Source organism: Aptenodytes patagonicus, chromosome 9 (genome assembly GCF_965638725.1).
Source record: "Aptenodytes patagonicus chromosome 9, bAptPat1.pri.cur, whole genome shotgun sequence".
Classification (NCBI taxonomy): domain Eukaryota; kingdom Metazoa; phylum Chordata; class Aves; order Sphenisciformes; family Spheniscidae; genus Aptenodytes; species Aptenodytes patagonicus.
In genome coordinates, this window is record NC_134957.1 from 2470118 (window position 1) to 2487691 (window position 17574).

General features: G+C 46.8%; 1 protein-coding gene across 2 annotated transcripts in view; it reads right to left on the reverse strand.

The window, feature by feature from the left end:
- The window catches only part of GPC3 (glypican 3), a 153974-nt gene that overhangs the window by 70854 nt on the left and 65546 nt on the right, over nucleotides 1-17574 (reverse strand). For both annotated transcript variants that reach the window (XM_076346913.1, XM_076346914.1), the window contains one exon: nucleotides 11490-12184. In XM_076346913.1, the coding sequence (XP_076203028.1) occupies nucleotides 11490-12184 (695 nt within the window). The remainder of the gene's footprint in view (nucleotides 1-11489; nucleotides 12185-17574) is intronic.

A 17574-nucleotide genomic window follows, 5' to 3' on the forward strand; every position in this document is an offset into this window, starting at 1 on the left:
TGTGCAGACCACGCTCACAGGTACACACAGCTTTTCAGATTTATACCTCAATAAACACTTGTACTGAAACCATCCCAAAGGTTTTTATGCCACTAACAGTATTTTTCACTATAAAATGCCCTCCTCCCTTCCTCTGCTGAATGGAAAACCCTTCTGACCCCAAAGGGCTCGGTACCCATTAGTCCTCCCCACTCACCTGCCCCTTACAAAGGACCATTACCCTACTTATTTTAAGGTATTCCCCATAGGAATAACCCCCCCAGCAGCCACCTTTTGCTCCCTCCATCCACCTTTCTCTTTCCAAAGACCAGTTTCCACTAAAACAACAAGGCTGGAGGCACCAAAGCTTACCAAATCGTTTCAAGAGTTTTTAAGCTGCTTAATATCTTCAGCAGAACAATTATAACCAGCTAAGCCCGGCCCAACCCCACGGCGTGTTACCCAGCCTCTCGAGAGGTGTGCACGAGGCTCTCCCCATGGCGATGCCATGGACCTCCCCAAGCAAAGCCTAAAATAGAAGCGTAATAATTGTTATTAATGGAAAGTGGTAAAAATATCTCAGCATAGCAGAGATTAGCTGTTGATAAAATTAATCCATTCAAGGCCAAAAAAGACCTCAGGAAGGCCCTGTGTTCTTTTTTCCATCTTTTTTTTTTTTCTTCATCTGTTTTTTTTTTTCTTAGTTTTGAAGCTACCAGATCCATATTATTTTTTTTCCCTGACAGTCAGTCATAGCCTAATCCAATTAAAGGTCAGCACCAAGATAATTTACCCAAAACATGGCAGACAAGGTAAAAAGACTCCCATTAGATTTTTGCTCATGATAAAGGAATTACATTTTTCCCAAAGACAAACCAGGCTTATTGAAAATGTAAATCATTATTTTCTATAAAGATATAAACATCTTCAGGGCTTTTTTGAGACTTTGTTGTAACACATCTTGTTTTTACATGTACTGCGGTTAGTACAATTGAATTACAGAATGACTTACAGCATTAGATTAGCTTCTGCTTGATTGAGAATATCTTTATAATGGAAATCGGTGTGCACTTTTAACCTCGTTACAATGCTATATTATATGTCTGATTAATATATTAAAGCGACTCATTCAACAATAGGTTGTTTGCAGACAGAAATGAAATGAATTCGACTTTATCACAACGCCTTTATTAATGTCGCCAAACTGAAGAGTAGAATTTGATTATGAGAAGTGGATTCCAATAAATTGATATGCAACAATTCCAAAACGAGGCGGGGAAGCATTAGATTGACCAAAAAAAAAAAGGACTAAATACTTTTAATGCATTTTTGTGCATCATCTTTACTTTCCACTCACCTTGCAATTTGTAAGCTGGGCATTTCCACAACTCACTGAAAAGAAAAATCTCGCACCAAAATCTTCAGGTAGAAAGCGCTACTGAAGTGCTTTCTGGCTCCTAACCAGCAATGGGAATTGCATGAAGCAAGGCTCAGGGATGTCCTGGACATTTTTCAGCATCTGCCATGCAAATCCTTTCAGACCCCTCTGCTCTGAGCTACTGGTGCCATTTTGCTGGTCAGAGCCATCCCAGCATTGCCTCACGTGGTCCCCACTGTCCTCAAGCGCCCTTCACCCCCTGCTTTTTGGGCTGTCCCTTGGGGAAGAGAGAGAAGAAGGATGACTTAAATACCAGCACAGGCAGTTGAGATACCTACAGAAATACCTGCTCTCTGGTGCTCTGGAGAGCAGCAGCATGAAGTTTATTTGTACAGTGATACAAATCAATATGTGCAATCAAAGAGTTAATAAGCTTTAGAAAGAAATAACTCAGAGCACATCAATTGCCCCCAAATTATCCTCACTAACCACCAGGCTCACTCACCCTCTCCAAGTCAGTGCCTAAGAGCATCATCTCTACCAGCACTGATAGCACAGAAGAGAATTAGGTGTGAAAATTGATTAGGTTAGAAAGATACACCTGCATAAAGAATTGCTAAATTCCCCAACTGCTGGCTTGCTTTTTCTGCTCCCCCCACACCCCCCCCAACCTTTTTAAACAGAAGTAAGTCTGCCAAAGTAGCCGTAGGCTATCGGCAAAGCTTTCTGCTGCAGCCTGATCTCGCTCAAATGAGACTTTGAAAGAATAATGCAGTTAGCAGCAAACTTCACCCTCCGAGAGCAGGCTCCGTGCCCTCAGGGGGTTATTAGTGAGGGAACACAACAGGTAGGGATGGAAAAGGCCACCAGTTCATTTTGCAGTAACCCGAAGAGGCCGAGGGGACTGCTTGAGAGCTCTGCCAGCAACGAGGGGTGCATTGCTGCAGCAGACGGCTGAAAAATCTGCCTCAATTGTTTGTTGTAATTTTTTTTTTTCAGCTAAATGTATTTGTAGATGGCATCTTTCGTGCGTGGTACCTCAAAGCCACTTTACAATAAGATGTAAAAATGATATAATTCACAGCACCACACACAGGCAGAGAATTCAAAATGAAGCAAAAAAACTCATTGCAACCCAGCCCCTCATCCTCTCCAGCGCAAAACAAAATGCCGCTGCTCCACCCGGGCAGCTCTGGGCACTATTTCTGCTTTGCAGAGGGTCGCTTTTAAGTTTCTGGTGTGTTCTTGGCTCATTCATCAGCATTGCTAATGGGAGAGTTAGTTCTAGTTTTAAGGCAGCAACACTCACGGGGGTTACTGTCACTGTCACTCAGTGCGGTTAAGATGAAGGATGCCCGGCGAATGACCCCAGACAGAGGTCTTAGTGGAAACTGCAGTCACGGATAATGAGGCCAAAAGAGGGTTTAGCATAAAAAGCATAAAGAGATGGATATTGGTAAGCACAAATCTGGCATTGCAAAGCTGTGGGTCTTAGCAAGGATAAAAATCTGCAGGAAAGGAAATGGGCCAGAATACATTTTGCTAATAAGGCATCTACGTTAATAGAGGTTGCGGGAGGCTGCAGCAATCAGGACAGCAAGGGACTCATGTCCGCAGGGCTGATACTTGGGGAATTTTATCTCTCTGATAAAACAAAGATGTGTGGCCAGTCTTGAGAGAGAATCCCAGAGGCAGCTCCCTGATTCCCCAGTAAACATAGAGGGCAACGGCAGCACAGGCAGTTGTCTGGAGGGACGGTCTGCACCGAGCTACATAAGAAAGGCAGCTCATGCCATGGATGTAACTTCTCTGTGGGCTCATCTGAAGCCAGGTGGGTCAGCCCAGACCTAAAAGCCTCCTGGTTCTGCCACGCACCAGCTTGTACCATCCTTCAGGTGAACTAAATCTGGATCTCAGTAAGGACCCTGAGCATAAGCCTAGTTTAACTCTGAAGGAGGTTCAGCTGTAAAGCTCAGCTGCAAATACACCCCCAACAAAGGGGCTGTGCCCCAACTCTCCCCATTCAGAGGGGCAGCTCCTCCCTGGACAGCACCTCTCCCACAGCTCCTGAAGCAGCAGAAGCCTCAAGACACCCGGAGGGAACTTTCTGACGCTTTGTGATCTTTGGTTCAGCCTGAAACTCAGTGTTTTTCCACTTAAATCCAATCTACTTCAAGACCTCACGTTATGTCCTTGACCATTACAATTTATTACAAAATGAGACAGTTTGAAGTTTCAAAGCCTAAAGCCCAGTGCCCAAGGAACAGACACCCCCATACACCCCCTCCTGCAATGCACACAGTCTGCTTTGGATGACATGATCACCAGCTCTCTCCTCTCCTACATCCCAAAGCATCCCATGTCTAGCTGCCAAATACAGCTGTGATGAGAGCCAGGAAAAAGAGATATGAGAAAAAAAGAAGATGCTCTGTGCAGTGAACGCTGCATAATACTGCAAAGCTGTGTACCCTCATTTCCAACTGTTAAGACCGTATCCTGCACCACTACCTCTGCTAGCTTTTTGTACTAATGTCAGGGCATCTCAGAACCAAGCATCTTTTTAAACGCTTGGGAGCCAGTTGCAGCTCATCCACTAAAACAAGGAACAGGCCAAGGCACAGTACGTGCAAACAGGTACACAGAACCAGTAATTAATCTGCACGAGATCTGCAGGCTTGTTCTGACTTGTTCAGCTCGGAAAAGATGCAAGACATCCCGCCGCGTGCAACCTGCATGCATCTCACTCGTGCTGTAGCCAACACATGATTTGAAGTGAGATCAAGCCAGGCTCAGTGGGCACCGTATGATATTCCCGCCCATAAAATGCAGCAGCCTTAAAAAGCTCTTTTTAAACTGCAGAGTAGTGGGGATGAAGTTGCCACCAGCTGAGTGATCTCCCTCTGACTGAAGACAATGAAAAGATTCATGTGAGTTTCAGTGCAAAGTTGGGTTGGGCCTCAAACAGGCTGCCAAAGGATGCACCCCATGCTGGTGGGTGGGTGGGTGTGGGGGGGTGTGCGCGCGCGCGCGCAGGGAGGAGGGGGCACCGTTAGCAGCTACCTTCTAGTTTTAATTAAAAAAAAAAAAGCATCACTGCAAATTCCATTGAAATGGCACCACATGCCAGAGGCTAGAACACATCTAGTTAAAAGGACAGAAGGAGAGCAAAAAAGGAGAGGACAATACAAAAGTTTACAAATAGAAGCAAAATCAAATGCTATTTTAAATTAAACCCGTATTGATATTCAATGCCATCTCCTCTGGCTTTGCGCTGGCAGGTTTGAACATTGCTGGCCACATCCACTGCTTCCACCTAGCAGCTCTGCACAGCCCCACGCACTCCCCAGTGTAGCCCCGCACACTCACCCCACTTCAGCCGGACCCAGTCCGGTGACAAATTGACCCAAAGCCTCACCATGCCATCAGGGCAAGCAGGAGGGGAGACCAGCATGCCACTTTGCCCATGCTGGACCCCAGCAGAAAAAGGGCAAGACTGACCAAAGACCATGAAAGCGTGCTACCCGTGTGCTCTAGAGGCAAAGCTCTTGTTAGCAGTGAATTAAGTGTGACACCAATGGCCTCCCCCCCCCCGGGCCAGACAAGAGGTAAAACTTTCACTAGGCTGGGAATAACCTCTGAGCCTCACTCCCTTAGAGAAGCAAATGATGGTCAAGAGCATCCATGCCAAAGTCCTTTCCAAAAATGAGATGCAGACCCTTAATTTGCTACTGTGTATTTGAACTTTAAGCCAGAGATTTAAGACCAGCAGCAGTGTGCCAAAGTCGCTGGATCAAAATTGTTGATGCTGGGTTGCAAAACTGCAGGCATGAATAATTTTTGCCCTTATTCTTTCAGCACCAGCCAAGCTACCAACAACGTGGGGATTTCTAGATCAAAATCAACGCCTTACAGTTCAGTGCCTTGCCATATGCTTCCCCAACTATCAGAAAATCTTTAATATCTGATTAAAGATTAAAGACAACTAATCAGAATACTCCTATGGTATTTTCACAGGAACAGGAATGTTGCTGATACTGTCCTCAGTGTTCAGGTTTATTTTCACCCTGCAGCAGGAACAGATGCCTTATCAGGCTCGTTATACCACCTATCACAAAATGGTTAACAAAAGTACACAATAAACACACTTTGGGATAGCTACAAGTGGGCATGAGCTTACTGAAAACCAAAACCTCACCTGTATTTCCAGCTTTAAGTGAAAAATGGAGCTAGCTACCAGCAAACATTAGAGAGCAGCCTGAGGATTAAACTTTGCCGATAGAGAAACTGAAAATACAGAGGCTGTACATCCAGCCGACTATCCCATGAGCGATGCCAACAGAAAGCAACCCGCATTAAAAGTACAAAGAAACCGATCTCAGTGTCTCAAAGGGAATGACTTCTCGAACAGCATCATAATTTTAAAGCTTTCCTCAGAAGCCTCTTGCCAGTTCTAGCACAGAAAGAAATCCATTAGCAGACAGGAAAACTCACCGGAGCTCCCTGCCACTGCAACCCACCGAGCAAAGCAGCTTCCAGCGAGTCACCAGGTGAGCCAACTCCAAAAGCAGCTCCCAGGTAGCATCCAGGGAAAACCGCACCAGCATCACCGTGCCGACAAATGCATTGAATCACTGGGTATGGCGACAGGTGAGATTTTCATCCCTGGGTGTCAAAAGTCCCTTTACTTATTCTTGCATTTCATCCCTGTGCATCTGCAGGCACTGCAAATTTCTACACCAATTTGAAACAAAGCAATGCTTCTCTCCGTGGTGCTACAAGCAATCAAAGTAGCTGGTTACCTTTTCAGCATGTTCATGGTCCCCTTCCTACCAGGATTCCCCAAAAAATTGAGGGCAAACAAAGGTCTGGTCTGCCTGACGCTGCCCCTCCCTAGGGTTCCCCAGCAGCTTCCCGTGGCCAGCGTCAGAGCCGGGTTCACATCCAGCACTCTGCCTGCGCTGGCTGGGGTGAGCGCCCTGGCTTTGGGATAAGACCAAACCCAGCCTGCACTGTGGCTTCTCCTCCTCTCCTCAGCAGCATGGCTATATCACCTATTTAACCCAGACCTGAGCAGTCTTTTAAAGGTGCTTGCAGGAAAGTAAACCAGCAGGGATCCCCTCAGAGTGCAAGCACACCGAGAACTGCACCCTGTTTCCGTACGGCGCTGGTACCCTTCCTCTAACCCTCTCCCCTCCTCAGCACAGATGGGTGCAATCGGTTCAACAAAGGTCTGGCTACCTTTATCCTGCAGTTTAACAGGATTTTCTAGAAAACTCGGCCATCAGTTCTGAGTGAAGAAAAATGCTTTGCTGAGCTCCCTGCTCTTTCCTTTCTAGGCAATACTCTGCAGATAGAGCTGCACACCTCCACCGACTGCAAGGGGGGCCACAGGGGCTGGGCAGCTCTATCAGCCCATTTCTTTGCATTTCTCCCTAGAGATGCAGATGTCCAGGCTGGGGCACACCTGCCTGACAAGCCTGGACTAACTGAAGTTTCTGGATATGTTTTTTTGGTGGCGGGTTGCTGGTGTTTTTCATGATGTACTTTTCCTATGAGACTTGTAAAACTAATCTTGTATTCCTTTGCAACCTGCTCTCATTCCCAGATTCAGTCATGTTACAGACACATCAGCTCCACAGTATCTTCTGTGCCCGACCCCAATTACGCTAACACATACGGGTCCTGCCGAGCAGAGTCTCCCACTGTGCGAGGCCTCGGGGATCGGCGGCTGCAGCTCCACGTCCAGACAGAGAGGCACCACACAACAGCTAAAGGGCAGGAGAAGTCCTGCCACCCCCATCCGAAGGGCTGAGAGGGGACACGTGCCCTGCTGGGTGTGCAGGACAAAGCAGCTAACGCAGCCAAAATCCACATCCCTTTCTCTGACAACTCGTACCTGCAGTGCATCCTCCTCCTCGCATGCAATACATGGCTACAGCCTCACCCCAAGCCACGCACCTTTTTTGGTTCGTGTCTCACTGTGCTATGAGTTGCCTGTTGTTTCCCACTCTGTTGGGATGTGTTCAAAATCCTGATGAGTTACAGGGAAGGAAAAAAGCACTAAGAAAAAAATATTTACATATACAAATTAATATATATGTCAAATCAACGGTCTTCACCTCAACTCTGCAACCTTTCAAAATAAATTTACAGTGCTGGTTTAAGGTAGGGAGCCTCAGAGGAGATCAACTGCATCATCTTACTATGTAAGACACCCAGACCTATTGTTTCTCTTGTACTTCCAAAAGCAGAGAAAGCATTAACTTCAAGAGGTGCTGGGGTTGAATATTTTATGAAGTTTATTTGTATTGCATCTCTCCGATTGTCTTTGTTTGTGGTAGAAAGCTTGAACAGACTGACTAAAATCACTCTTCCCTACATTCATGATTAAAATATCTACAAGAGGTGGACATACTAGGCACATTTGCAATCAGGGAAAAAGTAGCAGATAGGAAAATTAATATAGATATAGCCCCAGACAGAAAATTTTTTTCCCCAATCTGCCCTGAGACTCAGCTCCCTCAATAAAGTATTTTAATAGCATATTTTAGGTGTGAAGTTTTTAAACAGACAAATTGTAGAAATAATAAAGCCCTAACGCACACTATTGCTGACAAATTAGCTGTTAAAGCAAGGCTTGGGATGGGAACTGCCTACTGCCATATTACTGAATTCACTCTCCTGCATTGCTGTTTCCATACCAGGAACAACACCCGCGCATAGGCTTACATTTAAATGCATACCTGGAGGCGCACAGTTTCCAAAAGCAGATTAACAACAGTATGACTCCATGTCTTGGGGACTGCAGAGCTCCTCAGAAACTTACCTGGAGGCTCTGCAACACCTCTGAAGCTCCGGTTCACATGCCCTTTGTAGCCAGGTCTGCCGCAAGCTATAAAAGGGGTCCAGGTCCTCATGAAAATGCCCACAACCCAGCCTAGGGGTGGGTGGCGAGGGGGACAGAGGAACAGCTGCATGGAGGAAGGATGCTCGGTCAGGTAATGCACCCAAGGACCTGAAACACCTGGAGAAAAAACTACTGCCGCAGAAGTGCCACCAATGCTGTGGAAAACCAAAGAAGCCCAAAGGACAGGCAAGGGCAGTAGTGTTGTTATTCAGGCTATAATCACTATGGGCATGGAAGATAAGTTTTCCATATTCCAGGGGATTTTAATGACAATTAAATAACCTGTCATTATCCTTAATAATGTATAGGTGAATTGAACTTTGCCTACAGAAGCAGTGGTGGCCAAGGTCAGTAATAAAAGAGGTCGATGTGAGAAGCAGCACAAGAGCAAAGCCCCACATTTTCAAAGACAACTCCTGTGGCATTTTATACTTTCATATGACAACAGTGTCTAAAAACAATCATATTTACAGGATAACAGTAAATACAACTGTTTACTTCCAGGTATATTCTTTGAAACTCAATATGTGCTAATAAGTTTAACAGAGAAACTTTCATTCCAGCACAGCTAAAAAAAAAAATTGCATTCTATCACTTAGGGGCAGAGATATTTACCCCAGATCCCAGATGCAGACCAGCTATCAGCCAGGCCATCTGCAGTGCTGTAGTTAAGACTGTCAGCACTTCCATTACCGCCCTACTCCTCTACTGAACAGCTCATACCTTCATTCGTAAAAAAAGTTGCTGTGGGCTGAGGTTTGACATAAAAGTCTTAGATGAGCAACATCAGTGTTTTAAAAATAAACTTTAAAAACCCAGTGGCCGTTCTCTCTTAGTGACAATTGCCAGACAATTGGCTGGCTTGGCTTTTTTTCCTCTGCACTCCTATAACTCAAAAATGTCTCTAGAGCAAATAAAAGAATCACTCAAGTTTTAAATAATCAAGAGGAGTTATGTTTAAATAAGTACCTAACTATATATGGCACTAATGAATTCAAACAGCTCCATCAAGTACAAAAGCACTGAATGGTTCTGCAATGCTCCGTGATTTTTTATTTTAAAGGAAGTCAATTTATGTTCTGGTTTGGCAGAGGATGGGCAGATTATGGCTCTACAGCCATGGCTTGCGTTGACTTTAGCAGTGCTCCATCTACTTGTCCTCCCACAAAGACGTTTTCAGTAGACAGATCAAGGTCTCAATATTCAATAGTGTAACTTACAGTCATGATCCTTCACTGTATACATGGACATCTTCAAGAAAAAGTGCATTTTTATTGTTGTGCCAATAAAAGAAGGATATGGGAGGACAGACACTTATCCTTTCAGCACCACACAGCAATGCACATGATGTGTGTGCTTGCAAAACCTGGCACACAACCTGTAAGGGCGATGTTTCTGTTCTGCCTTAGCACCTACAAGCGTGGCAGGTTTGCTGGTGCAAAACATGTTGGATGCTTTTGCTCACAGCTGAATATGTCGACTGATCTTTCAAGATCAAATAGGCTCACATTACGTGTAGAAGTAAGTTTTGTTTCTTACTGCCCTGGAAATGCCAACTGGGCTTAGAGTTGAGCTGGGTTTTCTCTCTTGTATACATCATTATCACCTGTAACATGAATTCTCCATCTCACCTGACCTCAAGCTAAACCTACAGTTACATCTCTGCTCCTTTGCTGTTCCAGAGAGGGTTGACAGGTTCTGACCGATGGGAGAAGAGCCTGCCCTGGCTCCACAGCAGCAGAAGCCATGCCCAGCAGAGCTGCTGTCCCTGGATCCCATTAGCTCCTGTGGTCCTGGGGACATGAGAAACACTTAGCAGGCTGCTGTAAAACAGGGATTTTCTGCAGAAAGGGGCTAAGGCATGCAGGTTGAAAGCCAGTGTCCTGCACTGTACCCTGGAGCCTAACGAGTCCTAATGCAGCCCATGAGTCCTGCCTGCATCCATCTGCTCAGGTGACCAACACCAAAACCCAGCCCTCAGCCACAGCCTTCTCCTGGTCACCGCAACACAAGACTAATCCAACTTACTGGAGATTTGGTCCCTAAATCCCTTCTAAGCAATGAAGAGAGCTTGTACCATGTGTGCTAAACCACCCAGAGGGTGTGAAGCCACCCGGGTGCCACCACATTATTTCACAGCCTGCATATGTGAGGTGGCATGTCTCGGGCAATCAGCGAGCAAAGATGGCACATAAAACAGCACAGAAGAGTGCTGCTGGCTGAATGCCACATAGCTCCAAATCCATAAGCCGATACATTTCCACGGTCCCAAAAAAAGATAAGAGTTATTTACAGTGCAAGTACTACAGTGACCTACATAAACACAGTTCGTTTGTAAACAGGAGTCGAGAATGATAGGAACAAGCAGCTAACAGGGAAACGGTGGCAGATTTTAATCATCGTTGGCTTTAAGCAAACTATAACAATATTCCCGCACCTTTGCCCCCATCCCCAACTCTACCCTACCTGCACGGAGCAGCTCAATTGTGTCTCAAGAAAAATCTCCTCTGCAAAACAAGCGTTATATTACCACAGCCCATTTGTCCTTGGCATTCAAACAGAGCAGCAGGATTTTCTGAACAAGAAAGCCTCAGTTTCTTGGGAGGCTCATAAATTCACACAATGTGTTTTTAAAGAGTCAGGTCACTCCGAATAAATAAGAAATAACTTCATCCCTGGGATTAAAGGTGGCCCAAAACTGGAATGAGCTACCAAAAGAGGGAAAACCAGATCTCCTTCAGTAAATCAGGAAGCAGGGGATGCCACAGTACACACCTTCACTTGGCATCTATTTGGAGGTACATTTCAGTGATGTTAAAGGAGGCAGGGGACACCTGCAGAGCAGGACCAGCCTTTCAGAGCTACCCGAGGCAAGCACAGCGCGCAGGGAGTGCTGAAGATGGTGGGACATCTCAGCTCCCGATCTCACACCCCAGCTACAAGGCTGATGCCAGGATGACTCCAGACCCTTCTGCTCTGACCAATCTGAAAAGAGGCAAGGCCCTCACCTGAAGCCCAGGCCACGCAAACACCAGTTTCAAATGCTACCGAAAGTTTTAAAAATCATAGAACTGGGGGCAGAAGAAGGGAGGAGCTGGTAATTGGAGCATTTGGGGTTTGTTGGCTGGAGGACAGGGGTAAGTTGGTTTCAATACATAGAGCTAGTGGTACACAACCAGGCCCTGCCATGGCAGCAAGCTAGGGGAACTACAGAAAACCACTCACGGTTGTCGAGAGCTTTCCTTCGTTCTTCTGCACGTAGACAATCGCATCCCGCACCAGGGAGAAGAGGTTCAGGAGGACATGCTCCATGTCATAGATGCCATGCATGCCTTTGGTCAGCCCCTCCAGCGACCCGATGTACTCTCGCCAGTGGTTATCGATCTCTACGACGCCCGCCAAGCATCCTTGCATCACCACACCACAGTAGCTGGCACAGGGCTTGGCCAGGACGAGCCCGTGGCAGTGAGAGCAGTACCACATCTTTAGCAGTGCTCGTCCACAGTCCTTGCTGAATTTTAAGTGGTCAGTAGTGTTTATCACCTCGATCCCCAGGTTGAGCGCCTGCAGAAAGACTCGTGTGGCCTGCAGTGACTTGGACACCTGCGTCATCATCATCTTCGGGTAGTTACCAAAGACTTTGAGGTCTCTCCTGGCTGCCCGCAGGCATTCAGTCATTTCCACAGAGGGATCAGGGAAGCCAGGATTAATCAAGTGAGAGTAAACCAAAGGGAATAAACTGTCAAAAAATTCATTTATCATGTCATTAACACTGATGTCAGAGCCCAATATGTACAGCGAGACATCAGTAAAAAGTTCTCCAACAAACTTAAGAGCTCTGGGTCCCATGCTCTGGTAGTGGGTCCTAAACATGCTGTTGGTGAAGTTTCTTGCATGCCGTACTACAATCTCAAAGGCTTCTGCAAAACAGAACAAAGAAAAGAAGTTATTAAGAGACCATGAGCTCAGGAACAGGGAGGATAACATTGTACCGCATTGCTGCTGCAAAGGCTGGTCCCATCCTGCCCGCTTTGGGTCACACGCCTGCTGGCAGCCGTGCCTGCTGCAAAACTTACCCGCATCAGCTATTTTCAGGGGAAATGCATATATTCTTTAAACACAAGCTACATTTCAAAATGGCAAAAACTATGATCTAGTTAACATTTCAGCTTTTAAAGAAAATATTGATTCAAGAAAAGGGCTAGACTGCAATTTCTTTCTCTCCCTCTTTCATATTGATTTGAAATTAACACGAATTCTATCGCAAGACTTAATTTAAGGCAGAGATAAATGTTTGACAAACTGTACAGTGTTTAAAATTAGGAAACAGTGAATGCTGACATTCCATTATGAAAAGGAAAATATTTATAGGAGCTTAATCACAGAGGATATTCTGACTCAACCCCCAGCACCTGCCCTGCACTAAGTGTCCTCAAAGCCATTTGAAAAGCCCCTGCAGTGCTGCAGCTTTCCCAAATGCACCAGGCTCACTTCAGCTGCAGATCCAACATTTCATCTGCCCTGGACGTGAGCTGCTCCGTGGTCCAAAGTGATGCTGAGAGCCGACGACACAGTGTCCATTTATGGGTGCCCAGCCAGGACCACTCTCACACGCATCAGGTTGTGCCAAACTGCCCTGTGAAGCTCAAGTTTTACACGGAGACCGTCAATTTGCTGGGAAAAGCCAGGGTGGATTTTCCCATTTCTACCTTCAAAGACTTGAGGACTTTCTGCCCACACCTCCTCCGCGCGGCAAGGAGAGCCTCCAGCAGCACAGTCACTGCGCGGTTATTCCCTTAATTACAGCCCTCCTCACCAGGAGGCTTCCAAAATATCCATACCCAGGTACACAAAGACAACATACCTCCACACGCCTCAGTGTGCAAGTTAAAGCATTAGAAGGGGAGCCCACCAGTGCAAACTAAAGTCTTTTTCTTCGGCCAACTCTCTACCAGCCTGTGTCCCACCCTCCAGGGTACTATTCATAAAATGCTAAAAATAATGAACAGCCTCTCGGTTCACAGGTTACTGACACCCCACGATGTAATCGCTCTCAACTGTGTCACTCTGGAAACACACATCCAGGCTCAATTTGCATGAAAATTATTCATGTTCAATAATTAAAGGGAATGTTTAATTTTTAAAACCGTAAGTGTTATTTTTCCCATTTGTTAAGGCTGGGATGCAGCTGAGCGTGGCCTGACGCCTGTCCATGGGGGTTTGGTATCAACGCTATCACAAGCAAGATCAGGCCTTGCTGCTCGCCCTGCATAACCTCTCGCGTTACTCAAGAGCTTTTGAGACCATCACATCTCCAGGACTTCCAACTCTTTCTTCCCAGGTGCACCCTATGCGGGCACGCCTGGTGGGACAGGGACCCAATGCTGTTTGCTGCCCCCCACACCAGCATGCAGAAAGCTATGGTGTAAGCAGCGATCAAAGCAGAAATTACCAATACACTTGCAAACAGTGTCTCCATCCCATCTGGTGCCTGCACCCCTCTCGGGCGTGCCACTGAAGCATTTTGTCCACAGCTCCCAAAACCCGCACCAGGACTGCCGCAGCGAGCCCAGAGCAACCATCTGCGGTCCCAGACGACAGCAATCCTTCCTAACACCACAGATTGAGGGATGCAGCAGTGCAAGGACACAGAGCTCCTCTCTCCATGCCTCCCTCACCACGACAGCAGGCATCTCGCTCTTCACACCCATACAGAATATTGCAAAGCTCTCCAGGCACAATGGCACGTCCGACGCGGAGTGGGGTAAACGTGTGGGCTATGCAAGCAGAGCAAATTCTGGTTGCACTGTTATTAAAAGTTTTAAAACAAAGAAAGTCTCTTTAAATAGGGCACATAGATTACGAAACTTTTTTCTCTCCTTCATCCTCAAGAGCACCAGAATAGCTTTTTCCTCAAAGAGCACACAGCACTTTCTGGGCCAGTGTTTTTTCTGACAGCACTGCAGACGATGGCAGGATTTTCATGCTGTGCCTTACCATTCGCCTTTAACCTCCTCTCTGTTAGTTCCCTTAGAAAAAGTCATCCCTCTTCCCTTTTCTTGCTCCTCTGTGTTTTGCAAGTTACCATCAGAGCCAAGAGACTCTTCGCTGATTAGAAAAATATTCCAAGCTCCTATGCAAACCTCCTACGGCGAGAAATGCTTCAGAAAGGAATCGAGAACAGTGGTGTTATCAGAAGAGTATGCACACACAGTCCCACTGCTTTAAAGGTCATGACACGCACGTAATTTTTATCATAACAACTGGCTAAGAGTGTCTATTTTATGCACCTTGGAGCCTTTGCATATATCCATTAGAGAGCACAACAGGGACTACAAAAGCACACGGAGCCTCCTGCTGCCCTATTAATAGATGCAAGAAATAATAAAACTTTGTAAAAAAAAAAAAAAAGTCTTACAGATCCAAAATCTCTCACACCCTACTCCCCTAGTAGATGCTTATTCTGAAATATTCCTCACAAAGGGCTGGCTGCAAGAATTTTCAGCTGCCAGCAGCAGAAGTGACCCATGCCAGACTCCGAGCACTTCAAAGAGGAGGAAACTTTGTGGGTCAGTCGCCTGTGCTCCCACGGGTGAGCCTTGCAGGGAAACGGAGGGGATGCCGCATTATGGAAGAGGCACAGGCTTCTGCTCCCCCATAAAATCCCACAGCCTGGATTTGCTGCTGGTAAAATCTGCCCTGCTCATAACATGGCATTATTGAAACTCCTGTTGCTGGAGGACAATTGAATCTTTTCTTTCTTCTATTTATTTCAAGGATATTTTTAAAAAATCGGCAATTTAAGGCAGCTGGTTTGCAGGTCTAGCTCAACAGAGTAAACACCTTAACAGCACTGATAAAGCATAGCATCAGACTTGCCCCCAACTTCCAGCAGGCAAAGGTACTGCATGGCAGAGCGGAGCTCATGTCTTACTGTCTCCACCACCGTAGCTATGCACACACAGCAGAACTCAATCATGCCACATGGTTATTTATCTGCTTTTAAAATATTTTCTAATGTGATCAGTAGGGAAAAAAAAAAACCCCAACACTAAAAAAAAATAGTTTTGTATGCACTAAAATTTAAACAGCCCTGATCCACAAGTCCGGCTTGGGGAGATGACAGCTTGAGCCGCCACGGAGCACCACTCCAGAAAGTCAGTCCTGCCTGGGTAGCTCTTAAGCACATTTCATCCGCAGGTACCTAAAGGTGCTGAACACATACACAAATCGTACTCCAAAGTCATTTCAGTCAGCACAGGGACAAAACCTGGGAGCAACTTAACCATGCACAGCACCACGGTGCTCTGTCCCAGGATGGATGGGAAGAACCATACCCTGCCCAGGTGAAACAAAGGAACCGTATGCAGGATATGAGCCAGAGCACCGTCAGAAAAGCATCGAACCTGCTGCACTAGTACTATAATCTGTTGACTATCTCTGTCAAGGGCAGTTTATCAGGGCTCCCAAAGGATGCATGAAAGCTGAAACTCTACTCTAGACCACAGTTATCAGGCATCAGTTGAAAATCATGGGCTATTACTTATTTTTCCAGCAGGACTCTCGGTAAAGCACCTGGAGAGGAATTGCTGCCCGGTTCCAGTGGCCAGGAAGGAAGGACTAAGCTGCTTTCAAAGTGCGAAAGCTCCCCAGAACACAGCCCAGGGAGAGCTGCACGGCCACTGCAAACTGGCAATTAGAGAAAAGAAAATAAATTGTCGAAGAGCATAACAGTGCCCTGAGTGGGGATTACTGGCAGGGGAAGGAAATCACTGCGTTCTCAGCTCAGATAATAAAAGTCTGCTGCTTAATAAAAATGCCAGCTTTCCTGAGAAGGCGTGTTCACTCTTGAGCTGCAGCTACTTCAAAGGGGCCGATGCTGAGGCCGAAGGAGCTCCGGATTAACCTGCTGGCTCCCCCAGGCTGCAGGAGGCTCCAGCCAAGTCTGGGACTTGATGGGTTTATTTAGGAGATTATGTGATGCAGTTGTCTGAATCACAAGGAGCCGGCGCGAGCGACCCCAGCGAGCCATTCCCGCATGGCATCCCCTGGAGAGGCAAGAGCTGCAATCCAATGGCAGCTGCAGAGCCGGAGCAGTGACAGAGACAGCACCCAGCCCCAACACAGCACCCCCAGGTCTGAGCTCAGCAGGTGCAGCTTCACAAGCAACTGAAGGTGTTTGGAAAGGTGCTGCTGCCAGGAACAGGGAGGTCTGTCCTCTCTCTGCACTCCCATGCCAGCTCACCAAAAACCAGCACCATGATAGCCATCGTTGCAGCCACGTGGAGCCACCTCCCTGCACCACCGCGGTCATGGGGAGAAAGCGTGAGCTGTCACGCAGAGGGGAAAGCAGGATCCACCACGGCAGTCGGACACCGGGACGTGCCTGCCCCTCCATTACTGTGCTGCTGTTGTTTTGCTGCCAACGCAAGCTTCCCACAGGGACAGCTGCCCTTCTCCGTGCATCACACGGCACACCACACGAGTCCCCGTTGGCAAAGGCACATGAAAGACAAGGGAGCCGCACAGCAAAACTTGCTGCATTAGCAGCCCATCTTCCATAGTGCATCTTGTAAGGGAACAAAGTGGGGTAGAAGTGCTGGATTGTGTGACATCTAGTCACCCCCAGCACATGGACACCAAGCTGTTAAAACTGCACCTACAACCTTGATTTTACTGTTTCTTGACATCTGGGCACACAAACCATGCAACCATAAAGCTCTCTCTGAGCAGGGAAGCTCCCACCATGGTTGCTCCCACTGCCTGTCAGGAGCTGAGCTCCCAACTCCCATTGCACCTTTGCAAAAGATTCTTTTCTTAAAAACTGGCCAATTGTTTCCTGACATTTAAAGCCTTATCTTGACCACGTAAAGATTTGTCTTCACAGTAGAGGAACTACAGTGTTCGTTATTCCACTGCAAGAGCTCGTAAAGACAAGGCCTGGTTTTATTTTTTGGGAGACAGACAGGCAAGTAATCCTAGACAAGGTCACAGTGGCACCATCATGTTGCTGCCTCCCCATAAAAGCTTCTGGGCCATCTCCTCCAGGACTTTGTGGCCAAATGGTGAAACAAACAAGAAACTGATTTCCATGCAGCAGAAACCTCCCTTGAGATCAACACAGATCACTGGCATCCAGCTGAATTTCTCTCTCTGCAGATGGTGATGCATTTTGTGATTCACTGCACCTTTCGTAGGATGCTGCTGCTTGGAAGCGCCCCGGGCTGCAGGCTGCAACGCCGCACGCAGCGCTTCCCTGTCCTGCTCACCAGCTCCACATACAAAAATGCACTTTGAACGCCTTTTGGGT